Source organism: Mustelus asterias, chromosome 4 (assembly GCF_964213995.1).
Source record: "Mustelus asterias chromosome 4, sMusAst1.hap1.1, whole genome shotgun sequence".
Taxonomy (NCBI): Eukaryota; Metazoa; Chordata; class Chondrichthyes; order Carcharhiniformes; family Triakidae; genus Mustelus; species Mustelus asterias.
The window spans coordinates 65960032-65973207 of NC_135804.1; the positions used below are offsets into that span (position 1 = coordinate 65960032).

The 13176-nt window shown below is 45.3% G+C and overlaps 1 protein-coding gene across 1 annotated transcript in view; it reads left to right on the forward strand.

The window, feature by feature from the left end:
* Positions 1-13176, forward strand: part of LOC144493117 (hydrocephalus-inducing protein-like) — a 440489-nt gene that overhangs the window by 114122 nt on the left and 313191 nt on the right. Inside the window, exon 6 of the mRNA XM_078212019.1 lies at positions 5682-5806. Coding sequence (XP_078068145.1) covers positions 5682-5806 — 125 coding nt within the window. The remainder of the gene's footprint in view (positions 1-5681; positions 5807-13176) is intronic.

Below are 13176 nucleotides of genomic sequence, written 5' to 3' on the forward strand. Positions count from 1 at the left end.
CATAGCTTCACTTTTCTGGTGTCATCTTTTAAGTCTCCTCTGCATGCTCCGCAGTTCCTCTATATCTTTTTCATAATATGGCAAACAGAACTTCGCAGAGTACTCTTAAGTGTGTTGTAACCAAGGTACAATACAGATTTAGCACAACTTTCCTATTTTTCAATTCTCTCCCTCTTGAAATAAAAGTTGGTGCTTGGTTTGCTTAAAAAGCCGAAGCTTTTTCTGGGACAGATATCCAAAAGCCTGGTTAAATAGATTTTAAGGAGTGCCTTAGAGAGGGGAAAGTGTAGAGGTGGGAAAAGTTTTGGGAGGGAACTCCAGAACTTTGGGCTGAGGCATCTGAAAGCCTCATCAGTATAACGGGAGAGCAGCATTTGAAAGGGATGTGAAATAACCTGCACCATTAATACCTATGTAGCATCCATATGTTGATACTATTTTGAAAATCCATTTGTACTATATCCAAAGGGCTTGCAGATAATGTAACCCTTTCTTTGGATACATAATTAAATTAAACTGATACATAGGCCAGGACTTTCTGGCCCTGGAGCGACGGGGAATTGCCATGGCAGATGTGGCGAGCCAGCAAAATGTCCATTGACCTTGGTGGAACGAGAAGATCCCCACGGGCTCAATGACAGTTTTCATCACATCATGTTTGATAAACACAAGTCCTTATATCCTAAATATTTCTACTTTCTACCTTGTGTGATTTTTTTTTTAAACCTAGAAAAACTTAAAAATTTGTTTTAAAAGTTTGTTCCATCTTTACAGGTGGAAGCAAGTACACAGCATTTAAATTTTAATAAAGTAAACCACATTGTTCTCACTGTTCTGACATGGTGGATTTATCTAAGAAAATGGACTTTTACAAAACTTCTAGGCTGGAATTCTCTGGCCGTACATGCTGGTAAGATTCTATGGTCCCACCAGCAGCAAATCCCCTGGCGCAGTTGGGTGGCTTCAATGGGAATTCCCATTGACAGTGGGTGGGACCAGAGGATCCCGCCGTGAGCAAACAGCGCACTGCACTCCCTGCCAAGATGAACACTGAGGGATGCCAAAGACTCTCACCCCTAATGACTAAGCCATTGAAAACTAGCTTTGTTGTAGAAAATAAATCTATTAACCATTGTGCACAGCATTTAAGACTCTCACAGTAACATGAACAATAATGTTGATTTTCATTGCCAAGGGATGAGAATATCTGATGGTGGGTGACCTTGATTTCATTTGAAGGATAGTTTTCTATGAGCACCACCACTGCTTCATTGTTAATAATTTTCTACAGCAAAGCTAATTTTCAGTGAATCGGTTATTAGAAAGTTTGCAAAGGGCTACCACCAAACACGTATCGAATACGTTGGGACAATGATGAAGGAATATATTCTGAAAGCTGCTGAAAACATTTTTTTTTCAGGTTGCTCTTATATATTCCTGTCACGGTGCTGAGATGGGAATTCAGTGCAGCTACTGTGTTCCAAGTAAAGAATCATTAAACAGAAAACAGTTAAAGGGTTCTTAAAATAATTGGAATGCTCTATTAATTTAGTTTTGTAATTCATCTAAGATACTGTTGCAAGGTAGTAGTAACCTACTGTTTAACTGCTGTTTAACTGCTGGTATACTTTTTTTTTCTGTACGGTGGCACATGGGTTAGCACTGCTGCCTCACAGCTTTATTACTGTGAATAAAAATACATGCTACTTCTGAGTACTAAATTCTGAATTTTGGCTTCTGTGAACAGTGGTTCACCTACAGATAGAGTTGATTCCTGTGAACAGAAACCGAGTTGGGAGAGGACATAAATTGTAACACCATAATTACTAGGAAAGGGAAAACTGGTTGGGAGATTGTCGCCTACAAAATTAGAAAATTTGTGTTCCTGGAAAAAGAATGTGAACGCAGCCTGACCAAATAGCTTGATTCACGATTGTGTGGGTTTCTGAGGTCTTTGCACATCCTGTGCTGGATTTTCAGGGAGTCAGGGAGATTCCGTGGAGCAGTAAAAATGTTGGCTGTGACTTGATTCTGAGATTCCAAATACATTCCTGGGGTTTCCAATTTTTAGGAGCACCTATTAATGGCAGAGGCAGGTCCTTACTGGCTCCATTGCAGGAATAGGCATTTCCTAGTCCTCCATAATTTACATGGATTCGGGCCAGAGTTGTGGTGTTGTGTATCATAGCTTGCATGAGGGAACGTTTTGTAAGGAAAGTTCAAAAGGTCATCCTCGGGCCCCCCCCTGCCAGGGTATGTCTGCCCTGTCCCCCAAGCTATAGGTTTGCTGCCATCCACCCATCCTATCTCCCCTCATCCCTCCCATGCCAAGATATGGTCATGCCCATTCACCCAGTATACACTGTATAGAACCAATTAACCCTATAGTGACAATAAGATGCATGAAGAAAAGCTTTAGAAAGCAATCAGTCATTGATAACTTTTACTAAAGGCGAACAGAAGTATTGGTCATCCAAACCCTTTGACTTGTCAATAACTGAAACTGCAAACACCTGAGGCCTCCTTATCTTATATAAATGTTGCAAAATTGACAGCATAGATCAGAGAGCCAGAGCTATCAATCATATAATGTTTTCCCTGGGGTTCGGGTGTTTCGGCCTCATTAAGCATTTTGGCTCAGAGCCCATAAATCCATTCACCTGTTGAAACACCTGATCCCCAGGAAAAGATGTTTTAAGATTGACAGTCCTGGCTCTCTGGTCTATGTTGTCACTTTCACGATTTTTTTTGCACAAGATGAAGAGAAAAGATAAAGGAGGCAGTCTTACCATCGTGTCTCATTGATGGACAGGGTGAGCCGATAAGATTGTGCGAAAGCTGAGAAATCAGATTCATGCTGGTCTTAATGGATATCTGGCAAGGTCAGCCTCACACCCATTTCCGGTGCGAACTTGAATAACTTATTGAAATGAAATGGTAATCTTATTCATCCAGGCTCACCTCCCTCTGTGGCCTCATTGGGAGAGGTTCTGTCTGGCGAGGATCACAGCTGGTCCCCACCAACGGGGACCAGTTGTGATGGTCTCGCTGGTAGAACCGGAGGCCATTGAGGACCCCTGGGAGTTTGGGGTCAAGGGTGGTGCCCCTTGGACACTGCCAGCCTGGCCCCACCCTGGCACTGCCAACCAGTCACCGGACTGTGACAAAGGGGTGGGGCCGGGAGGAGTGGGGCATACTGGGAGACGGGGCCAAACTGGGGGAGGGGGGGTGACCCACTGCCACTCTACATCAGAGATGGGTGAGGGGAGGGGGGGGAGCCTGCTGCCACACTGCATCAGGGATTGGTGGGGGGAGGGGGGGGCGATTGGGCCGGTGATCATGGGGAGGGGAGTTGGGCCAACATGTAGGGAAGGGAGGGGGAATCAGTATGGGTGGGGGTTGCGGAGTTGATCAGTCTGGGAGGGTGTGGGATAGTTTGCGGGCCCCCCACGTTAGCTTGAAGGTGTGCTTTGTGTGGGGCTGGTTGACAGCTGTAGAGACTGTGACTGGCCTTTGCTGTTAGAGACCTGCACATGTGCAATTGTGCCTCTGCTGCTCTCAGCCAGCGTTCGGGCGATTTAAGGTCCCCCTCCCCCCCACTCCTCCATAGGCGAAAAATCGTTTGAGGATTTTTTCATTTCCGTGCATAAGATAGCAGATTTGAACTTGCTCAAAAAATGGATCAGAAGCTCTCCCGTTTCCATGCCTGTCCTGGACTTAGAATTTTTTTGGTAAGATCGCCCCAAAGTGTTTGCAATTTCTGATATTGATACTTTATACAGTACTGATACTGAATGATTGACAGTTTTATTGGCCTGTACCAAAAAGATCTTTTTTTTAAGTCAAAAGTTACCAACTGTTCTTACCAACTTTTTTTTTAACATATCCTATAATCACTATAGAGTTTGTGAGTTTGATACAGTACAGTGTTAGTAAATAGAAATAGTTCAAGTAAATGTTTTTGTATTTGTGGGCATTAAAAATGTGTTTGAACTTTAAGTTTAAAGTGAATTTATTTTCTTTATTTATTGGTTAAAGAGGTGAAATTTGGATCTCGTTTCACATTAGAGTGGGGACAGCAGATCTGGAGCTACTTGTATACCTGCATTTTAATAAGGTCTTATGATTCTTGAAGCGAAGTTAAAACAAACATAAAGTAGAGAAAATTGATCAGTCGTTTAGCAATGGGATTGGAGAGAGACGCACATAAAGAGGATGACCCAGAAGGAAGCAGCACTCCACAGAAAGTGTCAGAACAGGCATGACATGGAAAGGGACAAATAGCAAGTCCCAAACTAAAAATAGAGAAACAGAGAGCTGCAGGAATCAGACTAATGCAGAATAAGTCTGTGAGAAGCCAAAAATCCAAACAGACAACCAAAGGGCTGTAACTCCTTTCAGTGGCCTGTGAGGCAGTGGTGTTCTGATGGTATGGCTGAATACCTGAGAGAGAGTGTGGAAGGTGAAGCTTAAATACACATAGCGATCCAGGGAGATGAACATCGAAAGGAGAGATCAAAACCCTGGAGATGGGCCCTTGTGGAAGGCTTCCGAGAGAAAGCATTGTTTGGGAGAAGATCCCAAAGCAAGTACTTTGAGCATTGAGATTGGAAACCATCATGTGAAAGACAGAGTTCCAGTGAGACCATTTGGCTCACAGTGTGACAAATGTCTGGGGGCAGTTGATGGGAGACCTCTAGCATTTCTGTGGGGTGGCATCTGTCCTTGGTTTCAGAGCATGGTGTGTCTGACCACAGGTTGCCTTTTGGTTTACTGAACTGTGTACTTACGTAGAACGTTAGAGTATAAGATATATTTTGTAACTTGTGCATCGTTACGAATACTTATATACATGTGTATATATATGTATATATTTGTAAAGGTCTAGTTTTGCGTGAATTAGTAGTATATATGTTCATCTTTTCTTGTTTAATAAATGTTTTACTCTTTTCCTAAAAGTTCATCAATGGACTCTGTGATTCTGTATAGTAGCAGTTCTCCATATTTTTAAACAAAAAATACAAGTTAAGAATCTATCAGGCTCAGTTCCACCTTTGGATTGGATTTGTCCAACAGTAACATCAGCTAGGATTGTAACAGTGTTGAGTGGGTGAATGGGCATGTAATTATCATATCGGCACGGGGGCAAAAGGGGCCTTGGTAATGGATGGGGTGCATAACTTGGCATGGGGCCATGAGCAGTCTTAAGGGTGCACTGGGTATACCTTAACATTTGGGATAGGGGACTATCTTGGCATGAGGGGATAGGGGTTGGGAGGCATGTGGTAGCATGGATGGGGTTTGGGAAATGTGTGGGGTGAGGGGCAAGAGCTAATGCGCCTTACTTTTTGCATTATAACTGGGACAAAGTCCCACAGCACCTACAGGCTGGCCTATAAAGTAGCCCCTGTGGCCTGACTACAAACTTTCTCGTGGGGTCAGCTGGCCTAACTGCAGCCTGCTGCTGCCCCCCAGCCACAGTGAAAATCCCATCTTTCCTGGCACTTTTTCCCAAGATGGGCAGGCCAAACCAGGAATTTTCTTGACACCCACTGCCCACTTTAAGGATGGGCATCCAGCCCATAAACTCAAAACACTTGTATTGTAAATCCAGTTGCTTGATTGCTAAATCTTAGTGCCATATATGTTTCAATTATTTTCTTTTTGCTTTTTATTTGCAGACCATTCATTGTGGAACCTGTTCATGGATACCTGGAGGTTGGGGAGAGTTTTCAAGTGACGATAGAATTCATCCCCCAGCGGATTGGGGACCACAATGAGGATCTGATATTACACTTGGACACAGGTTAAACATTTACTTCAACACATATCCTGCAATTCTTCCATTTGATAGATAGACTGGAAATATTTAGTCATGTTGAAATCTGTACTGTATAGAAAACATTCTGATTGGGTCTGAGAAAAGCACATTTTATTCGATCAATACTCAGTACTGGTTTGCATTGAGAGATAGCAGGAATGGATCAGAGGCATAGGTCATTAGATTATGGTGATCTGGTGACTCCAATGGGGAAGTATGTGGTAGTGGATGATGGCCACTATCTTAGGATAGCTTGCTGACATTTTTGGCTGTATTTTCACATGATCAGGTCTCAGTATCATCAACGTCATCAGTAAGCAGCACCAAATCAAAAGAAAATGCAACAACTCACAGGAAAGTGAGAAAAATAGATGATGAACCAAATGGATATGTTTTCTTGTGGTATCTGGATTTGGAGTGGCTCAACGAGGGAAGGAAATAAGAGTAAAATTGCAGGGAATGTAGAAACTGACCGTAAAAGCATCTATAAATATGTGAAGAAACAAAGATTAGTAAAGACATATGTAAGTCCCTTACATTAAGAAACTGGGGAAATTATAATGAGGAAAAACAAATGGCAGAAAAAATGAACACATAATTTGGTTCTGCCTTCATAAAAAAGGGCACAAATAACCTCTCAGAAATGTTAGGGAATGAAGGTCTAGTGAGAAAGCAGAGTTGAATGAAATCAGTATTAGTGAGAAAATGGTGCTGGCAAAATTAATGGGGTTAAAGGCTGACAAATCACCAGAGCCCGATAATTCACATCCTAGATTATTAAAGGAAGTGGCCCTGGAAATATTGGATGCGTTGGTGCTCAAAATTCTGTAAATTCTGTAGCAGTTACTATAGATTGGAGGGTGGCAAAAGTAACCTCACTATTTAAAAAGAGAGAGAGAGAGAAATAGGAGAATTACAGACCAGTTAGCCTTACATCAGCGTGGAGAAGATGCTGGAATCTGTTATAAAAGACATGATTACAGAACATTTGGAAAGCATTAACGGGATTGGACAAAGCTAGCTTGGGTTCATGAGAGGCAAATCATGCTTAACAAATCTACTGGAGTTTTTTGAGGATGTATCTGGTAGAATAGGCAAAGGAGAACCAGTGGATGTGGTGTCTTTGGCCTTTGATAAGGTCCCTCACAAGAGGTTAGTGGGCAAAGTTAAAGCATGTGAGAGAGGGGATAATGTATTGGCATAGATTGAGAATTGGTTGACAGGAAACAGAGAGTGGGAATAAATGGGTCTTTTCCAAGTGGCAGGTAATAACTAGTGGGGTACCATCGGGATCAATGCTTGGGCCCCAGCTGTTCACAATATATATTGATGCCCCTTATCCGTCCCTATCCCACCGATCCCACTTGCAGAGTAGCAGCGGGTCCCCCCCCACTGTTTGCCCCCAACAGGCCCCGCCCTAGTATGCCCCTTCCCCTTGGCATTGCTCAGTGCCTGGTGGGCAGTACTAAGTTGCCTGGTGGACAATGCCAGTTTGTCCCTTGGGCAGTGCCAGGGTGTCAGGCAGGTCCCCCCCCCCTTGCCCCCGACCACCTCGGGGGGCCTCAATGGCCTCTGTCCCCACCAGTGTGGTGAGGATGTAGTTGTAAACCCCGCTGGTGGGAACCACTCCCAGCAGAGGGGGCATGGGCGCTAGCGGGGCCCAGAGAAGACCGTCCCGGGCCCACTAATCATATGGAAATTGTGCTAAAAAAAGCATCTGAGAGACTCGCAACTGGCTGGTCGCCAGTCATGAGTCCCTGAGGATTGGAGGATAGCGAATGTGGTCCCGTTGTTTAAGAAGGGTAGCAGGGATAACCCGGGAAATTATAGGCCGGTGAGCTTGACGTCCATGGTAGGGAAGTTGTTGGAGAGGATTCTTAGAGACAGGATGTATGTGCATTTAGAATGGAACAATCTCATTAGTGACAGACAGCATGGTTTTGTAAGAGGGAGGTCGTGCCTTACAAATTTGGTGGAGGTTTTTGAGGAAGTGACAAAAACGGTTGACGAAGGAAGGGCCGTGGATGTCGTCTATATGGATTTCAGTAAGGCATTTGACAAAGTCCCACATGGCAGGTTGGTTAAGAAGGTTAAGGCTCATGGGATACAAGGAGAAGTGGCTAGATGGGTGGAGAACTGGCTTGGCCATAGGAGACAGAGTGTAGCGGTCGAAGGGTCTTTTTCCGGCTGGAGGTCTGTGACCAGTGGTGTTCCGCAGGGCTCTGTACTGGGACCTCTGCTATTTGTGATATATATAAATGATTTGGAAGAAGGTGTAACTGGTGTAATCAGCAAGTTTGCGGATGACACGAAGATGGCTGGACTTGCGGATAGCGATGAGCATTGTCGGGCAATACAGCAGGATATAGATAGACTGGAAAATTGGGCGGAGAGGTGGCAGATGGAATTTAATCCAGATAAATGCGAAGTGATGCATTTTGGAAGAAATAATGTAGGGAGGAGTTATACAATAAATGGCAGAGCCATCAAGAGTATAGAAACACAGAGGGACCTAGGTGTGCAAGTCCACAAATCCTTGAAGGTGGCAACACAGGTGGAGAAGGTGTTGAAGAAGGCATGTGGTATGCTTGCCTTTATAGAATGGGGTATAGATTATAAAAGCTGGAGTCTGATGATGCAGCTGTATAGAACGCTGGTTAGTCCACATTTGGAGTACTGCATCCAGTTCTGGTTGCCGCACTACCAGAAGGACATGGAGGTGTTAGAGTGAGTGTAGAGAAGGTTTACCAGGATGTTGCCTGGTATGGAGGGTCTTAGCTATGAGGAGAGATTGGGTAAACTGGAGTTGTTCTCCCTGGAAAGATGGAGAATGAAGGGAGATCTAATAGAGGTGTACAAGATTATGAAGGGTATAGATAGGGTGAACGGTGGGAAGCTTTTTCCCAGATCAGAAGTGACGATCACGAGGGGTCACGGGCTCAAGGTGAGAGGGGCGAAGTATAACTCAGATATTAGAGGGATGTTTTTTACACAGAGGGTGGTGGGGGCCTGGAATGCGCTGCCAAGTAGGGTGGTGGAGGCAGACATGCTGACACGGATTAAGACTTACCTGGATTGTCACATGAGCAGCCTGGGAATGGAAGGATACGAACGATTGGTCTAGTTGGACCAAGGAGCGGCACAGGCTTGGAGGGCCGAAGGACCTGTTTCCTGTGCTTTGTTCTTTGTTCTTTGAACCTCAAGAAAGGCCCTAACCCCACACATTTCCCAAACCCCATCCATGCTACCGCATGCCTGCCAACCCCTATGCCCCTCATGCCAAGATATTCCCTATCCCAAACCCAGTGCACCCCTCAAGACTGCTCATGGCCCCATGCCAAGTTCTGCACCCCATCCATCACCAAGGCCCCTTTTGCCCCCCCATGACGATATGATAATTACATGCCCACTCACCCACTCTACATTATTACAATCCAAGCTGATGTTACTGCTGGAGAAATCCAATCCCAAGGTGGAACCAGGCCTGATAGATTCTTAACTTTTATTTTTTGTTTAGAAATATGGAGAACGGCTACTATACAGAATCAGAGTCCATTGATGAACTTTTAGGAAAAGAATAGAACATTTATTAAAGAAGAAAAGATGAACTGTATATACTACTAATTCACGCAAAACAATAGGTATATAAGTATTCGTAACGATGCACAAGTTACAGGGCTTTGATGAGACAACACCTGGAATATTGTGTGCAGTTTTGGTCTCCCGACCTAAGAAAGGATAGACTTGCCAAAGAGAGAGTACAGCAGAGATCCACGAGGCTGATGTTGGGGCTGGCAGGACTGTCCTACGAGCAGAGATTCGTTCGACTGGGCTTCTATTCACTAAGGTCTAGAAGGATGAGAGGAAAACTGATTGCAACAGATACAATTTTAACAAGGCTGGACAGATTATATGCAGGGAGGATGTTATCCCTAGTTGAGGAAAACCTTCTTCATTCGGTGGGTAATGAACCCTGTGGAATTCTCTACCACAGAAGGCTGTGGAAGTCAAGTCACTGAATGCATTCAAGAAAGAGATATTTTTTTAGGTTTTAATGGCATTAAGGGGTATGGGAAGAAAGCAGGAATATGTATGGCATTGAAATAGTGGATCAACCATGAACATATTGAATGGCAGAGCAGGTTTGAAAGTGGCCTACTTTTGCTCTTAGTTTTTATGTTTCTATGAAATAACTGCAGGTGGAGGGATAAAAACAATCTAAATAACCATAACAGAGAATATTAAAAAAGCATTTATTTACTGCCCAATTGATTTTTTAAAAATTTGTTTATTGAAAATTTTCATATATTTTAAATAGCAAATAAACACAGCTACAGATCCACACAGTGCTCGTGCGTACATTCCAACATGACTGGGCACAAGGCTCCCCGTGGCCAGGGACAAGCCCCTGATACCCCCGGCACCCACCCCGCCCAAGTCTTCTCTGATTGCACTGGTAATGACGGTAATAATATAAAAACAAAAAGGCAGAGGAACACCGCTGGAGAACCCAAACAGGCCAGACTATAAACTAGCGAGCAGAGAAAAGAAAGAGAGACAGCGAAGGTGAGAGGGAAAAGAGAAAAGTTCTCGTGTTGGTCCCCACACCTCGGCAGGGTGGGCGGGTGTACTCGGGTAAAGGTGATGTGGAGATGCCGGCGTTGGACTGGAGTAAACACAATAAGAGTTTTAACAACACCAGGTTAAAGTCCAACAGGTTTATTTGGTAGCAAATGCCATTAGCTTTTGGAGCGCTGCTCCTTCGTCTCACCATGGACTACTTCAGACTCACGATGGACTGCTCTCCGGAATCGGTTGCATTCTTGGACACACGCATTTCCATTAAGGACGGTCACCTCAGCACCTCACTGTACTGCAAGCCCATGGATAACCTCACGATGCTCCACTTCTCCAGCTTCCACCCTATACACATTAAAGAAGCCACCCCCTACGGACAAGCCCTCCGTATACACAGGATCTGCTCGGATGAGGAGGATCGCAACAGACACCTCCAGACGCTGAAAGATGCCCTCATAAGAACAGGATATGGCGCTCGACTCATCGATCGACAGTTCCGACGCGCCACAGCGAAAAACCGCACCGACCTCCTCAGAAGACAAGCACGGGACACGGTGGACAGAGCACCCTTCGTCGTCCAGTACTTCCCCGGAGCAGAGAAGCTACGGCATCTCCTCCGGAGCCTTCAACATGTCATTGATGAAGACGAACATCTCGCCAAGGCCAACCCCACACCCCCACTTCTTGCATTCAATCAACCGCACAACCTCAAACAGACCATTGTCCGCAGCAAACTACCCAGCCTTCAGGAGAACAGTAACCACGACACCACGCAACCCTGCGACAGCAACCTCTGCAAGATGTGCCGGATCATCGACATGGATGCCATCATCTCACGTGAGAACACCATCTACCAGGTACACGGTACCTAGTCTTGCAACTTGGCCAACGTTGTCTACCTGATACGCTGCAGGAAAGGATGTCCCGAGGCATTGTACATTGGGGAAACCATGCAAATGCCATGACAATGGATGAATGAACACCGCTCGACAATCACCAGGCAAGACTGTTCTCTTCCTGTGGGGGAGCACTTCAGCGGTCACGGGCATTCAGCCTCTGATCTTCGGGTAAGCGGCCTTCACGACACACGACAGCGCAGAGTCGCTGAGCAGAAACTGATAGCCAAGTTCCACACACATGAGGACGGCCTAAACCGGGATCTTGGGTTTATGTCACACTATCAGTAACCCCCACAGCTTGCCTCCTGGACTTGCAGAATCTCACTGGCTGTCCTGTCTGGAGACAATACACATCTCTTTAACCTGTGCTTAATGCTCCCTCCACTCACATTGTCTGTATCTTTAAGACCTGGTTGGCTGGAGAGATTGGCATTCTAATCAGTATTCTGCAACTTGATTTTGTGTCTCTGTATGCCCTGTTTGAGAGCAGATATCCACTCCATCTGACGAAGGAGCAGCGCTCCGAAAGCTAATGGTATTTGCTACCAAATAAACCTGTTGGACTTTAACCTGGTGTTGTTAAAACTCTTACTCGGGTAAAGGGCCAGGGCACGTCCACCAATCGGGGGAGGGGAGGTTCTGTGGGAGCAACCGGGGTCCTGGGGCCATTGGGTATCTACTCACCTGGCTGCAACTGCAGTATCCCAACATGAGCTATAAATGGTTGCCAGGTCTTATTGAACCTAGCAGTGGACCCCTGCAGCATGCACCTCATCTTCTCCAGCTTAATGGTATCTTCCACCTCCTTCATCTACCGTGAGTGTGCCGGAGGTGCACCTGATTTCCACCGAAACAGGATTAGTCGTCTTGCCAGGAGTGTAGTAAAAGCTACAAAATCTGCTTGGAATTTCGGCAGCGGCGGATTTAAAGGCACGACTCCAAACAGGGCAGCCTGGGGAGATGCACTTATGTCCCGATCTAGCATTGCCACAATCGTCTCAAATATCGATGTCCAGCTGTACAGTGATGGTCAAGCCCAGAACTTATGTAAGAGGATGGCAGGAGCTTGCCGGCAGCGTTCACAAATGGGGCTTGTGCCTGGATTCTAGAGAGTCTAACCCGAGTTAGATATGCTCCGTGAAGGAGTTTACATTGTATCATACCCAGCTTGGCACATATTGAGGAGGAGTGTACTCGATGCAGCACCATGTCCCAATCCTCCTCTGAGAACTCCTCCCCCAGATTTCGTTCCCATAAAGATTTAACCACTCATAGAGAGTTTTGTTGGGACAGAATTTGAGAATAAAGAACAGAAATGATACTATGCATAATAATAGAAGGCACTAAGAAGATGTCAATGGAGGCACGGGGCGGGAGCTTTGGAAATTGAGGGTCGGCCCTACGCACAAAATGTCGAATTTGCAAATATCTGAAAAAGTGCGTTGCAGGTAAAGCAAACTTATCCACCACCTGCTGGAATGACACAAACGCGCCATCCACATACAAGTCCCAGAATGTTCTGATCCCGTGCTTGACCCATATGTTGAAGGCACCATCCAAAACAGACGGAGGAAAAAAATGGTTAGCCGATACTGGGGAGGCCAGCGACCAGGCCGGAAACCCAAAGCGGTGTCTAAATTACATCCAAATTCTAAGAGTTGACTTGACAAGTGCAGTCCTAGTATACTGGGAGGAGGGAAAATTTACCGGGGAACATGTCAAAGCAGCCAAGGAAGACGGAGCACAGGAGGAGGATTCTAACTGCAGCCAACAAGGAACCTCCTGTTGCCTCTCTCTCTGCACCCAACACACTACCACTCTCATATTGGCTGCCAATAATAAAATAGAAAATTGGGCAATCCCGTACCCACCTCCTGT